Below are 15,792 nucleotides of genomic sequence, written 5' to 3'. Positions count from 1 at the left end.
GTGGTAGCTCAGGGTCCTGAGTGCTGGAGATAGGCAGAGGCCCCAGCACGATCAGTCAGGAGATGGAATCCCAGTGGAACTGAAGCAGAGTTTGGGTCTATACATCAGAACCCTTACTTGGGCATAGGTAGGGGGTTTTGTAGAGAAAATACAATGGTTCAAGGGAGAACACTAGATTTGTTTATGGGTAAACTGATGGGTTTTCAAGGGTTTTCTTTAGGCTAGGCAATAGGAGCTGATCACTCTTGGCTATGGGTGGTGGTTTTTTCCAGGGAGCTCACAAGGCAACTAGGCTGCTTCAGTATTTTAGGATAATAAAGATTTATTACTAGAATTGGTCTGATAATTGCTGAGCTAGGTGCGTGCAGGCGTAGGTTCATTAGCATCTGGAGCAGGAATTCCCATGATGCAGTGCGTCCCTGCTTTTCTGGTCCCAGAGTTCAGTGCGGTTCTCTGTCCCTCATTCTTCATGCTAATTCCTATCCCATCTTTCATGCAGATGAGGCTAGGGGAGTTGTCTCTGTTCTTCATTCTGTATGCAAATGGAGATGTCTTAATCTTGTCACCCTTCTCAGGAGGGGTCTAGGTGTGTCTCCCAACACCCTTCATTGTTCTCTGCAAGCCTTTTCTGTGGTGGGTTTTGGTTCCAACAGAGACTGGTGGGGGCGGGGGGTGTCTTTCATGAGTCAGACAGGCTAGATACTGTGCCCTGGTTCCCCAAAAACACAGCGCTGACTGGTCTGAACAATAAGGATGGCAAGTGAAGTCTAGTCCAACTGGAGACCATTCATTCTTCGTTCTTTTTTCATTAGACTCAGGGAACTTTTGATGGGTTTGGATCTCTGATTGGACTAATAGCACCATACAGCTGTGATTCGCTGGCCACGTCCCGTCAGTGGGTGGTTGACTGTATCAGCTGCCTTCTCTGTATACAAGGTGAGGAGACCATTAGCAGGTATAAGGAATTCTTCACCTTCTTTCACTGTTGTAATGTCCATTTGTCTGCCTATCTAGTTCTTTCTGTCCTGTCTGTTGTCGCTTAGATAACAGAATGGTGGGCATCTTGTAAATACCTCATTAGAAGAGAAGATTCTGATGTGTAAAGAGCTTAGCACACGTTTGGGAACTGTACAACTAATAAATGGTCTGCATACAGGTAGATAAGCGCTAAATTCCTTCGGGCTTGTCTACACAGGGACACTAAGGAAAGTTAATCCAAATGAACTAAAGGTGTCCATTTAAAGTGCATGAGGTAAATGGCATTAAACACATGTGTGGATGCTCGGATTCTGAATTAAAATGGGCCTTATTAATTGTAGTGAATTCCATGAATGAAACTAACCTGAATGAAGGCCACTTTAATTCTAAATAAGTGTGTCCCCATAGGTGTTGAATGAAGTTTAACTAATGCATTTTGAAAATGAATGGGGATTAGCTTTCTTGAATATCTCCATGGAGACAAGCCCTTGGTACTAAACATTTTCATTCTCTTTCCCCTGCCACTGGCTGGATTGGAGGGGTTTCCTGGAATAATTCTGTAAACAAAAAGTTCTTCCAGCAGCCCTCTGTCATGAGCATTCAGAGCTATTGGAGTAAGTAGAGGCCATTTTTCCCCTTTGTGAAAGAGTAGGATATTCTTTTCACCTAATGGTTAGATGTTAAGGGATAGAGCTTGGTTATCGTTTAAGGCCATTTCCAATGAGGGTGACCAGACAGCAAATGTGAAACCTCGGGACAAGGGGTGGGGGGGAAGAGGAGTCTATATAAGAAAAAGACCCCAAAATGGGGACTGTCCCTATAAAATCAGGACCCCTGGTCACCCTATTTCCAATTATTCTTAATCAGTCCTAAAAACAGTGTTGGTGATTCAGAAACAGAATAAAGGACTGCAACCTTTGAATGTACGACATAGTAATCCCAGCATTGTTTAGAAGTGACTGATGAGCCTGGGTTTCTTGCTGAAGTTTTTTGTCTATCCCCGTCTCTTTTACAAGGAGAGTTTGGGGGAGGGATTCACCTCTAAACTGGAACCTCTGATCTACCTGCATGAGTTGTACTTGAATAGGAGCTGAGATGTAAATAGTGAGAGCAGAGAGACTACTGAAACCAGGCACCCACAGAAAGCTGCTCCAAGCTGAACACAGAGCTTGTTCAATCCTGGATCATTCACAATAACATACCACGACTGGTAACGTTCAGACATTTCAGGGTGTAATCCCGACTCCATTCCAGTCACCAGGAGTTTTGCCATTGACTTCAGTGGGGCCAAGATTTTACACTATGCTGATGACAACATAGCACATGGATCCTCCCGTATGAAGATCCATGCAGTAGGGGTTCAGTTTCCCTAATCGTTACAGTACTTTTTCTCCTTTTCTCCAATCCAGGCCAGTCCATAAACCTGGGCTCAGCAGAGGAGGAGCTGAGATGTCTCCGTGAAGCAGTAACAGCTCCAGACCCCGAGGCTCTGTTTCAGGCATCTTCCAAAATGGCCAGGGTAACTGACTCAAAAAGCTTGTGCGGATGTGCGAGTGACCGGGCACCGTTCATTTGACGTTTGCTCTTTCATGATGCCTTTCCATACTCGGAGAGAGCTGTGGGAGCGGGGCATTGGTTGCTAGTAACCAGCAAGATGCTTTTCATAGATGTGTGCTCTGAATGCCACGTAAAAACCAGATTCCACAGAATGTTGCACGCCCATGAAAATGCGCACGCGGATGCACACACATGTACCTATCCAGCAGGGCCGGCTCTTGCTTTTTCACTGATCCGGAGCGGTGAAGCACAAAAAATAATGAAATAAAAGAGCCCCCATGCCGCCCTACGATTGGCCGGAACACCGCCCCTTGCAATCTGCCGCCCCAAGCACGAGCTTCCTCGGCGGGTGCCTGGAGCTGGCCCTGCCATCCAGCCATCCAGGAGAAAAACTGTGTTAGTGGAACATCAAGCTGAGAAACCACCCAGGATTCATTCTGTCACCTTGTGGGTTTGCCTTCGCTGATATTTGTGTGCACGCCTCTCTTGACTGACTTCTATGTGCTGTAAAAAGATGCAGTGTATGTAAGAGACTACAAACGGGAAACTTACCTCCTGCATATCCAGTACAATGTTGTGCTCGCTGTGCAACAGAGTCTTTGCCTCTAACCTGATATCATCAGTGTAGAAGACAAAAATGTAGTCTATAGACTAGAGAGAGAATTGTAATCCCAAATGGCGAGCTAGACAGGAGGCTAATTCTCCATTTGCTGATGCAGGTATCTTTTTTTCCATTTTTAAAAGTGCTGGAGCCAAACATCATTGCGGTCTCTCCTGGTTTTGATTTGTTCCCAGGTTGTTAGTGAGTACTTTCCCTCCGAACAGGCCACAGACTTTATTGCGGCCACATTGGGTGGTCTGCTGTCTGCTAGCCCCACCTGTGCCACGGCAGCTGGACTGTGGATGAAGATCATCCTGAAGGAGTGTGGAGATGCCATGCTGGACCAGGTAAAACTGGGAACTGGAGAGCTTTTCTGCCTGAACTCTAGGCTTTTTGATCTTTGCCCTCATGTGTAAGGAAGAAAAATCTTGCTGTTTCTCCCCCTCGGACATAGAGTCGATTCCATCTCTGTTCCTACCCTAAGATAGGCAATGGCCGAATCAATAGCAGTAGACTGAGATAATCCAAGGGAAAAGGAAGATGGTTGGTTATTTATTGGTCTAGCTTGTTGCCACAGTATTCAGCCAAGAAAGGCTTGAGAAAACAGACTCTGAGGAAAATACAGGAAGACAGAATGACTGGCACTTGGAGGCCTCCAGGTATTAGGAGGCCTATGGCTAAGGGCTACATGGATTAAAAAGAGCACTGGGCTATTGCCACCCTCTTGCCAGGTTTCTAAGCCTGGGCTCCAGCCCGAGCAGGAACAGCTCCACTTTTAGCCCCATCGTGCAAGCCCCACAGGCCCAGGTTGACCTGAGCTCTGAAACTCAGTGCTGCGGGATTTTTTTGCTGTGTAGACCTACCCTCCCTTTAAGAAGAGAAGGAGGGAGGGAGAAAACTCTAGTGTCTTTGGGATCCACTATTTATATGCCTTATTCTGGAGCCCAGTGCATTAGGGCTAGATGAAAGGAGCTCTCCACAAATCTTCTAACAAGGCTGGTGAAAGGCCTCAGGACAGGGAACCCTCGCAGCAGAACTGCCATGTTTGCACAGTGTTTTGAAGATGTGAAGGGCTAGGAATGAATATGAGAGGTAGTCACCTGTTCATAGTCCCAGGCATTTACACACTGTCTTTAAAGCACTTGCTTATTTTGTGCTTGTGGTTGTTGATGAGCTCTGCATTCTTCGAGGCAAATGGTCAGATTTGGCTGCTTAAATCACACCTGCAAAATCCGGGCAAGCAAAGCCGCCTTTTGTGCATGTGAACTGGTTTATGTAATGCATAGCTGGGCACCACCACATTAAATAACCTGGTATGTCTATGTGTGTGTCAGTGTTAATTTTTACAGCCGTGAGTGGGCAATTTGTGTGGGTTCAAGTTACGCAGACGTATTTGAACATTTGCTTCTTGAAGAGAGGCATTTCTAAAAAAGCAGCAAATGGCTAAAGAAAGGTTTTGATTCTGTAGACTGAATGGAGAGAAAGAAAAAGGGACATTTCTTTCTGGTTTTGTTCCTTCCAGGTGCCCGATATCCTGGCTATACTATATCGCCACATGCCTACTATCCAGGAGGGCAGCTTGAGGCAGTTCCTGGTGGAGGCAGTGTCCATTCTAGCTCACCATCACCAAGAGGCAGTGATCTCCAGCCTCCTCAGCAAAGGTCTGCCGATGGACAGGTATATACCGCTACCTATTGCATTCTTCTTGGTAAAACATGGATCCCACAGCTTTACTAGGAGATGTAGGGCTTCATTTAAGCAGCAGACAGTTTGGGATCATTCCTAAGGGTTAATAGCCTGGCTCTTTCTGCAGGAAGGTCCAAGAACATGTTAAGTTGGGGTGCGGAGAGAAATTAAGTGTCATTCTGTTTCCATTCATTAATAGCTGCTTTGACATCCTAAAGACCTATCTTTACTGGTATAACCGGGGTGTATTGTTGGAAGCATCTATCTCTCTAGACGCCTGAATTGAGCTCACTCCGGAAATGAGCAGTGGCTGTTGGTTTCCTGGTAGCATGACAGCTTCAAGTGCAAATCCCTGGCCGATTGCAAAGACTAGGGCCAATATTATCATCAGACCTCTGCTTGGTATCAGTGAGGGTGTGGCCGCTAGAGCAGAGTTGCCACCCTTGGCACTTCAAAGTGGACTGGAAGCAGATCCATCATTTCATTTAAAGATCCCTAACTGAGTTATCAGTGATCAGTGCTGGAATCTAAGATCATAAGAACGGCCATACTGGGTCAGACCAAAAGGCCATCTAGCCCAGTAGTCTGTCTTGCGACCGTGACCAGTGCCACATGCCCCAGAGGAAATGAACACAACAGGTCGTTGTCAAGTGATCCATCCCCTGTTGCCCAGTCCCAGCTTCTGGCAAACAGAGGGTAGGGACACCATTTGTGAAGGGGACACAGGATGGCCATGAACATTTGTTCTCATAGTTGTATGTCCATCTAGTAGGATTCTGGCTTTTCTTTCATCCACTTGCCTTCCAAACCCTAGCTCTTTGGGAGCCACATGCTCATGATTCCATATTGACTGGGAAGTGGAGCAAACAGGAAGTGAGGTTGGCGCTCTGTGTCCTGTCCTTCTGAAGTCTAGTATTAATGGTTAGGCTGCAGGAAGACTAGGTCACTTAACTTAGTTCTGTAACTGGAAACTCCATATTTAAACACGAGGAGCGTTAAAGGAGGACAGGACTCCTAACTCTCTCATCATAGGCAAGGAGAACATTTGGTCTTTACTAAAATATGACGCATTCAGTGTGAGCCACAAAAGTGTCCAGGGCTCACCTGTAACTTCTGTTAAACTGCAGTGACACCGCTGAGCTGTGGAGATCTCTGGGGGGAGACCCCTTGCTTGCCACTCAAGTCCTACAAGCCCTAATAGAGAAGATAAAGACTCCAACAAGAACAGAAGGCAGCATCACCTCAGAGACAGAAATTGACAGGCATTTGGCAGCTGCTGAACCTCTCTCAGTAAGTTAGATGACAGACACGTCTTTCAGGCTTTCCTGTGCCCTGTGACAATCCTGCTGATGGAAAGCAGGAAGTGTGGTATAATATTGGTGTGTGGGCACTTCTCCTCTGATGGACTGTTTCCCTGAGTCCGGCTCTGCTGTCTGTGGAACAAATACGGCAGTTTTAGCTACGTTACTGATTTACTTAATACTATCTGGCCCTTAGAAAGTCTTTGGAGCAGGTTTCTCACAGTGCTTTGCAAATCTTCCTTTGGACTCACAGCATGCCTTGGGAGGTCATACACATTTGTACAGATGTGGGAAAGTGAGCCACGAGTTAAGCAAGTTGCTCGCTGTCATTCAAGTTACTGGCAGAAGGAAGAATTTAGTACAGCAGATATCAGAAGGGGAGACAGGGTGTGATGGCGTTGGGAAGAGATCTCCTTTTTTACCATGCTCTCCTTTCAGGCAACATGTGCCATCTTTGAGGTGGTGTCAGCCCTGCAGTCGAGCAAAGTTGTGCAGGAACTGCTCCCAGAGTTGTTTCCCGTTCTCCTGCAGCAAGTCAGCCAAACCCTCGGACAAAAGCTGCCTTTGCCAACGAGAAGCAGCCCGAGCCAACTGCGAAGAGGGCTACAACTTACTGAGGGGAACCCTTGCCGGTAATTAGAAGGAAGGGAGAGAAACAAAGAGAATTCCAGTAGAGTTGTGTGACGCTCCCCCGGAGCTCCCAGGGTTACGAGGCACCTTACCATCACATGCCCTTCGAGTGAGGAAGTCTTGTCTGTGCCTGCTGTGGGTCAGTTCCCTGAAACTACCAGGCTCTGGCAAAACGAACGCTGCCACCCAGGCCTCCTCAGACCTCAGTCTCTTTGTACAGGTTAATGACAGGCACACACCAACCCCCGAGTCTTCTGACCATTCCGTAGAGTGTCCAGCCCTTTATCCACTGAACTCCCACAGAATGATCAGGCCTGCTGTTCCCAATGGAACAGGACACACCAGTTTATTACTTCTACTTTAGACTCTACACTAGATACTTATACTCTGTACTGCAAAACTCACAGCACCTAGATATATTTCTAGTGAAAACAAGAACCGAGATTCTCAAAGAACAGAGATTCCAGTGACCGTGAGTAAGAATGCAAGCAAAAAATGGTTACATTTCAAACGAAATCATAACCTGCTCCTAGAAACTAAACTTAACCAAGAGGTTAACCTCCTGTCTAAAGATGTTTCTCACCCAAAGTTCTCAACCAAGCCTGATCGCGACCCTTCTTTCATGAAGCAAACTCGCGGTCCATCTACTTCCTAAGTGAAAGATGTCCCCCAAATAGACTAGAGCAAACCTTTGATGTATACCCCAAAATTGGGTCCCCACCCCCTGTCTACTTCCTGCTACTTTTCTTTCTTTGAAGTTCTCACAGGCCTTCTCAACTGAATGTGAACCCTACATGCTTAATGTACATGAAAACAAAGAGATGGATAAACATTTCTTGCCTGAAAGAAAACCATTTTGTCACCTTTCCTGGTGACTAGTCCCGAGACACAGATCCTAAGAATGTAATTTTCAATTCATATCCATGACTCTTGACACAGCATCTGTACATGCGTTTCACAATGATATTGGTGACATGGGCTTTTATTTGAGACTCATGGGGCAATCTTTTAGTGAGCTAGAATGTACGTACCAGGCCCCTCGGCACCCACTCTGTGCCCCTCGCCAGTTAACACTAAGATTCCTGAGTCCTCAGTTGACTTCAGCTCTGGTAGCACATTCAAGTACATTTCCCACCAATCTCACAACATTATTAGTTTCTCTTCTTGTTGTGTTTCTTTATTCCATGCCAACAAGGTGCTCAAATTACAGACTTCATGGTTTTATAATGTCTCTGAATTTTCCTAGGAAACCAGGATCTCAGCTCTGTTCACAGATGGGCAGCAGGTATCAAATAAACATAAGGAAGTACTACTTCACACAACACACGGTCAACCTGTGGAACTCATTGCCAAGGGGTGTTGTGAAGGCCAAAAGTATAACTGGGTTTAAAAAAAAAAAAGAATGAGATAAGTTCATGGAGAACAGGTCCATCAATGGCTATTAGGCAAGATGGTCAGGGATGCAACCCCAAGCTCTGGGTGTCCCTTGGCCTCTGACCGCCAGAAACTGAGACTGGACAACAGGGATTGGATCATTTCATGATTGCCCTGTTCTGTTCATTCCTGCTGAAGAAGCTGGCATTGACCACTGTTGGAAGACAGTGTACTGGACTAGATGGACCATTGGACTGACCCAGTAAGGCTGATCTTATGTAGTGGCCACAGTAGGTCAGGTTTTCAAGATGGGTGCCTCAGTTTTGTCCACAAAACTTGAATTTGTTCAGATGGATGGGTACCTAGCTATGTGATTGCTGGCGCTGCAGACACGAGTATATATTCTGCTCATGCTGTTGGACAATGTGCAGGCCCATTTTAGGTACCTATATGTGACGGGGTGGTAGGCTGTGCCCCGGCCTCTTCCATGGACACAGACTGCTCTGAGTCCCTCCAAAGTGTTCTAGGGATGCCTGCTCCTGAGATGCTGGTGGTAAGGGCTCTGATGACTGTTTGACCCCAATGGATGATCTTAAGTCACCTTTACGCTTGACCTTTGTTTTCTTTCTCCTCCCTCTTGTCTATACTTTCGTGTCTAGGTTCCTCCAGCCCCTTTACCTATATTTCCTCTTTACCTGGCCCTTCAGGTTTTATTTCCGCCCTCCTGGGCCTCCATACCTGCCTTGGTGTCCCTGTTAGAAAGGGATTCCAGTCCATGCCCAGTAGAAGGCAGTGGGGCAATCCATCCACTACCCCTACATGTTTCTGCCTAAACTTCCCCTTAATTTTCAGAGTCACCTCTGCCATTGGGCAGAATTTATTGTCCCCATGGACCTGGTATTCAGTTTTGATCCTACCTCTGGGAAGTATCCAGTGGGGTTTCACTAACTCCTGCCTGATTAGCAAACAGGATGAAGCTGTGTCCATTAGTCCCTTTGGTGGCTCCTCCCTACCCAGACCGATACGGTAGGTACTTTCTTTTTTCTTCCCTGCCTGGGAGTCTTGTCCCAACCACAAAACTGGGCAAACCCACAGTCCATTTTCGGACAGTCTCTTTTTAGATGTCCTTCAGGTCCATGTCGGAAGCACACCGTAGGCCAAGCTCCCACTACAGTTCCTTGAGGCTCCTCCCTCTTCTTCTTGCTGCCCTTCCCAGCTGTAGGCACTCTGGTCCTTCTCAAATCTCATCCCTTAAACCACTGACTCACTCTGGGAATGTCCGCCTCTGCAAATTCCTCTCACTTTAACTGTGGGGTCCAGATGAACTGGCTGGCGCCACAGAACCCATACTCGGGTATGCTCAGGGAGACTCTGAAGAAACTTCCAGAACCATGCAGTCCATGATCTCCCCCACAGTCTGAGTATCTGGCCTTACCAATGAGTGGCCCAATCTTTTAATTTCTGTCCAAATGCACAGAGGCATAATCCCTCAATCCATCTTTCAACTCTACATTTCTGGCAGTACTTTTCTGTGGACAGGCCCCACCTCGTCCAGCATGGCTGCCTTAATCATGTCATAATCTCTTGCCTGCTCATCACTAAAAGCCCTATAGGTGCTTCCCCGGTTAAATAGGGTGTCAGTTGAAGGGCCCACATTGTTCTGTCCCTAGGAGGTCTCACTGCTCCTCCTTGAAGAGTAACCAAAACCACATCGGGGTTGTTCGCAGGTCCCATTTTACAGTCTGATCTCCTGTGCCTGGTTTCCATTTCCTGTCACGGGACTCACCAAACTTTGGAGGAGTTGTTGCCAGACCTGGGCTTGCTCCCGTATAAATTCCTGCCGACTCTTTTGCTGTTAAACCTACCGGGCAAGGAAAGGCTGTTTTTCTGTCTGCTGGGATTGTTGGAAGGTCTGTCGGGTCTTCTACACCAGTGGTCTCCAAACTAGGGTTCGCGGGATGATCCCGTGGGGTGCGTGGCAGCAGTAGCGCCGCCGGACTGCACTCCGCCATTTTTTTCCTTCGGCAGCAGCTCTGCACGTCCACGGCTGGTGCTCCCCTCTGGCGGCCCGCCTGCGGCAGGTCTTCCATCGGTGGCGCGTCTGCGGCAGGTCACCCTGGGGGTGCGTGAGCCAAAATGTTTGGAGACCACTGTTCTACACCAGCAGTTCTCAACCGGGCCGGTTTTAGGGGGTCTGCCAAGCAGGGTTGGCTTTAGACTAGCTGGGGCTCAGGGCAGAAAGCTGAAGCCTTGAGCCCAGCACCTGCACTAAAGCCCCAAGTCCCTGCACCCTGTGGGGTTAAAATCTGGATCCAGGAGCCCCAAACTCTGATGCCTGGCGGGGCAGAGGCCTGGAACTGGGCCATGGAGTATTTCTAGCATGTTGAGGGTCGGGGGAGGCTCAGAAACGGAAAGGTTGAGAACCCCTGTTCTACACTTCTCTTTGCTGCTTCATCACCCATTTCAGTGTTCCCTCCATCACCCGGACTGCCAAACCTCTACACCGGCTTCTCCAACAGGCTCTCCATTTGCATAGATAACAGGGAAATCCCTGATGAGCCCCCAGCTGTGACAGAGAGGGGTGTTGCACCCCCACATCTTCCACAAACACAGACTGTGTTGAGACTTTTTTGCTTGTAAACACCAACGTATAGTCTATTTAATCCCCCTACCAATACATAGCACCTTTATATTGTATCTCAACTTTCTAAACTCTTCTCCAAAAGTCAGGTGGGGGGTAAGGTGTTTCCACTCAGAGACCTCACTTTGTCAGGCTCTCCTAGCTTTTTGTCTTTCTGTTTCTCTTAGGGTGACCAGACAGCAAGTGTGAAAAATCAGGACGGGGGTGGGGGCGGGGGGGGGGGGGGGAAGGAATAGGCACCTGTATAAGATAAAGCCCCAAATATCGGGACATCTGGTCACCCAAGTTTCTTTCTCTGTCTGTTCCCCTCAAAGGGCTCCTGCCCATGTCCTTTTATACAGTTTCCCTGTTAATGGAATGGTTGGTTCCTTGACTCACTAGCCCCAATCTGACCTCGTAATCGGGTACACCTCTATCCAATTAGGCCTTCTGTGAGGAACCGAATTAGTACGAATAGTGACCAGAGTGCTGACTGAAGTGCAAACCCTCAGCACTCTGTCACCTCATATCTGGAGATATGACCCCAAAATGTCCATTAGTGATCACCACACTCTATGCCCCCTGTTTCTGGGTCCTGATCATGTATCTTTTCCATATCACTGTACTCTGCTAGTGCCCATACTCCTTGCAGAAAGAGAAAAAGGACTGCAAAATTTTGTCCCTAGCAAAACTAGTCCTATGAGATGTATGAGACTGAAACTTACCTCCCAGCATCAAGTCCTTCCAGGGACACTGGTGTCCAGGACGTTGCCAATGGGTGAACTGCCGATTGAACAGCAGACCTGAGAAGTAACTGGAGCTTCCTGACTCTCTGTTCAAGCTGCACCTTCCTCCTGATTGCTGCAGTTCTGTGCCTCTCTTTCCCCAGGCTTTCTATCAAAGCATTAGAATCTGTGCTTTTCAAGGGTGGGAATGAGAGACTGGTGAGAGCGCTCAGGAAGCAGAGGACTTGGACTCTTGTGGAAAACCCCAAGACTCACCATGAGGGAGTGTGTCTGCTGGTGAGGTAAAAGATCTAGGAGGCATCATTTTATCCTTGGGAATGAGTAGCCAATAGAGTGGCTGAGAGGGAACCTCCTGTTTATAGTTTTGTGGGCAGGGGGTGCGGGGGTGTCCTGGGTGGAAACACACAGCTCCCACTCCTAGCTATCAGAGCTGTATGCTCAGAGCAGCTGAGTTTTTGAAGTGTGCAATCTAGCCCATGAGCGGTTTCTTTTGTCTTCCAGTCTTCTGCTAAGATCTGGACTCATAACACCTGAGATCATACAGAGCCTCCTCCCCTGGGTGAATTCCCCCTCAGAAAACCACCGAGTCACCAGCACAGCTTTCCTTGCCCAGGTAAGACACAGGGCTCTGAAGAGCAGTTTCACCATTAGACTCTTGTCTGCCTTTCTTTCGGGAGTTGTACAGTTCAGTTCATAGGAGGAATTGTCATTTTAGACAGTAGAAGAGGTCCTCCTTTATATGGAAACCTCACCAGGAACTTCACGATACCTTTCTGAGTCCTTCTCTCTCTGTGGTTTTTATTGCCGCCATTGCCTATACTAGCTACACAACCACAGGTGCTGGCTGAGAGAGATAGGGACAGAGTTTGGATGAGTGGACCTCTTCTGCCAAGTCCTAGTGCTGATTCTAACCAACAGCTCCTGATTTTGGTTTAGCTCAGCACATCTTCTGAATGAACCGAGCGTCCTAATACTACCAACCAAGCAACCTACAACTACATTAATGTCTATCTTAGGTTCTCATTACTCTAGTATCTGAGGACCTCCAAACTCTTTAATGTCTGTATCCCCACCACACTCCTGCGAGGTAGGGAAGCACTATGTTTCCTATTTTACAGACAGGGAACTGATGCACAGAAGGGCTAAGTGACTTGCCCAAGGTCAGACAGGAAGTCTTTGAGGGAGCAGGAAATGGAACCTGGGTCTCCTAAGTCCTAGGCTAGTGTGGGGATACCTGCTGGAGCATCCTCCCTTTCCACAGTCTTCCTCCAACTTCTGCATCATATTTCCCACTTATGCTAAGCAACTATCTTCGGAGCTTATCTGGTTCTAAGAAAAACAACCTCTCTGTGCCTATGATGGGCTGTACCTGGGCTTTAAGGCTCCTTACAAGAGGCCCCGTGGTCCTATTACACCCTGCCCCAGGAAAAGAAGCCCCCAATCTGGGTCTGTCTAGAGAGGCCTCATGAAAGCAGCCAATCCGAGCCCATCAGGCTCGGCTAAAAGGAGCTGAATGAGGAGAGGCTGAGGGAACTGGGAATGTTTAGTCTACGGAAGAGAAGAATGAGGGGGGATTTGATAGCTGCTTTCAACTACCTGAGAGGTGGTTCCAGAGAGGATGGTTCTAGACTATTCTCAATGGTAGAAGAGGACAGGACAAGGAGTAATGGTCTCAAGTTGCAGTGGGGGAGGTTTAGGTTGGATATTAGGAAAAACTTTTTCACTAGGAGGGTGGTGAAACACTGGAATGCGTTACCTAGGGAGGTGGTAGAATCTCCTTCCTTGGAAGTTTTTAAGGTCAGGCTTGACAAAGCCCTGGCTGGGATGATTTAATTGGGGATTGGTCCTGCTTTGAGCAGGGGGTTGGACTAGATGACTTCCTGAGGTCCCTTCCAACCCTGATATTCTATGATTCTATGATTCTATGAAGGGCTTTAGCAGGTCAGTTTCTGGCAGGAACTGGAGGGGCAAGAAAGGGCGCTGCTCTCTGGCCACAGAAATTCAGGGGACAGCCAGAGTTTGATTCTGGCAGCCTTTACTTAAGCTGGGTTTTCAGGAAGAGAGTCCCGAAGAACTTTAACCCTGAGGTGAGGGTGAAGCTAAAAGTGGCGGGTAGGAAGAAGCGACAATGAACTGAAATCAAGCAGTGCCTAGCTCCTGTTTATAGGATCCATGGTTTGGAACCCAGAGTTAGGGGCAGGCCCAGGTTCCCCTACCACCAACAGTGGCATAAGCCCCATGGAGGGGACAATGCTAATGGAGAGCTTGAACAAAGGGCAGAATGTAAAGGACCCAGAGCTGGGGCTGGAGACCCTAGTGAGGGCAATGGGACTGTTCTGGACTACCCCAGAAGGGGTTCATTTGGACTTTGGGACTCAGCCAGAGGCCTGAGCCACAGAAGACTCACTGAGGACAGCTGGCAGGGTGCACGAGGGGTGAGAAAAGGACTGTGATACCATACCCAGCCACTAAGAGGCTCTCAAGAGGTGAGTGGATCCCTATTCTAGTGCCCAAAAGGAAAGCTCCATGTTTTGTAGACCTTTCTCATTTGTGTGGAATACTAAAGTTACAGTGTATTATGTGCCAAGTATCAGAGGGGTAGCCATATTTCTCTGTATCCTCAAAACTGGGGCTGTAGGAGGACTCCTTGTTGTTTTTAGTGTATGACATGTCGGCTCAAATTCTATTCCCAATCTTAACGATCATATTGGGGCTAATGGACAGGTTGATTTTCTTTCAGCTAATGAGTGATCCCATGCTCAGGGAGAAGAAGTTCCTTAAGCCAGTCTTACACATCTTGGAAGAAAAGTCCCATGATAGGAACAGCATTGTCCGGCAGATGGCTGTAAGAGGTCTGGGAAATTTAGTCTATGGGGCGCCTGAGAAGGTAAGAGAGAATACTGACTAGAATGCAGCATAACTAGAGAAACCAAGGGAAATAATTGTTCGGAGTTTACAGAGGCTGCACACAATGCACTAGGCCAAATTCTGCTCTCCCACATACCCGAGTAACCTCTTTGCAGTCAATACAGAGCAAGCTAGATCCTTTGCTAAGCTGGGCATAAGCAAACAATCTGTGCACTTTAATATGACCATGTGTAAATGTCTCCATCTAGGAACAAAAAATGCAGGCCATACTTACAGGATGAGAGACTCTATCCCAAGAAGCAATGATGCTGAAAACCACTTGAGTCATGGCAGAGAATCAGTTGAACATAAGGTGTCCCAATGCGAAGTTGTGGCCAAAAGGGCTGAAATGACCTTAGAGGCATAAAGAGAGGAATCTTGACTAAGAGTAAAGAAGTTCTTTTCCCTCTGAATATGACGCTCATGTGAGCACTGCTGGACTGCTGTGTCCAGATCAGGTGTCCACAATTGAAGCAGGATGCTGATAAATTAGAGAGGATTCAGAGAAGAGTCCCAAGAATTCTCAAAGGATTGGAAAAGATACCTCTAGTGATAGACTCAGGGAGCTCAATCTATTTAGCTTTACAAAGAGAAGGTTAAGGAGTGACTTGAGGACTAGAACTACTCACATGGGGAGCACATTTTGAGAATGGGTTCTTCCCATTAGCAAACAAAGGGATAAGAAGATTCAATGGGGGAAAATGAAGCTAGACTAATTCAGACTGGTAATAAGGCATTGATTTTTAATGGTAATTTTAATTAACCATTGGAACAATTTACCAAGGGTTGTAGTGGATTCTCTGTCACTAGCAATTTTAAAATCAAGATTGAACGTTTTTCTAAAAGGTACACTCTAGTTCCAACAGAGTCTATTTCGGGGAAGTTCAATGTTATGCAGGAGGTCAGACCGGATAATCACAAGGGTTCCTTTTGGCCTTGGAATCTAAGTAACTAGGAATCTAATAATAGGATGACACAGGTGTATTATGGCCCCGAGTTTGGCTCATTGTAGCTGGAACCTGGTCTGAAATATAGCTATAGGTCTCCGGGGGGTGGGAGGGGGATATGAAATTCCCACAGCTTCATAATGCTAAAGAAAACGTATTAGAAGTGTGATCAGTGATAAGTGTTCTTTAATGTCGTATGTTTGTCCAGGTGAAAAAGCACAAGAAGTTTCTTATGGTCATACTGATCAGGGCCTTAAGTGACCCTTTCAGTTCTGAAGTCATTGGCGAGAGCATGAAAGCAGTGGCCAAAGTCCTGAAGGAGCTGAAAGAGAAGGACATAGGTTCTTCCTTCAGAGACCTCACCCAACAGATCCGGACCTACTTTGACAACGTATGTGACCAGAACTCTCCACCCCAGTTCAACCGATCTTGATTAGACTCCATT

The 15,792-nt window shown here is 47.2% G+C and overlaps 1 protein-coding gene across 1 annotated transcript in view; it reads left to right on the top strand.

Annotated features, from left to right (window-relative positions):
• Positions 1-823: 823 nt before the first annotated feature.
• LOC141975279 (protein maestro-like) overlaps positions 824-15,792 on the top strand; it is a 63,618-nt gene continuing 48,649 nt past the window's right edge. The window contains exons 1-8 of the mRNA XM_074935576.1: positions 824-936; positions 2,388-2,497; positions 3,331-3,483; positions 4,659-4,813; positions 11,637-11,774; positions 11,995-12,106; positions 14,234-14,380; positions 15,556-15,738. Coding sequence (XP_074791677.1) covers positions 2,489-2,497; positions 3,331-3,483; positions 4,659-4,813; positions 11,637-11,774; positions 11,995-12,106; positions 14,234-14,380; positions 15,556-15,738 — 897 coding nt within the window. The 5' untranslated portion in view covers positions 824-936; positions 2,388-2,488. The remainder of the gene's footprint in view (positions 937-2,387; positions 2,498-3,330; positions 3,484-4,658; positions 4,814-11,636; positions 11,775-11,994; positions 12,107-14,233; positions 14,381-15,555; positions 15,739-15,792) is intronic.

Source organism: Natator depressus, chromosome 20 (genome assembly GCF_965152275.1).
Source record: "Natator depressus isolate rNatDep1 chromosome 20, rNatDep2.hap1, whole genome shotgun sequence".
Lineage (NCBI taxonomy): Eukaryota > Metazoa > Chordata > Testudines > Cheloniidae > Natator > Natator depressus.
This window is presented reverse-complemented; position numbering and strand designations above follow the sequence as displayed.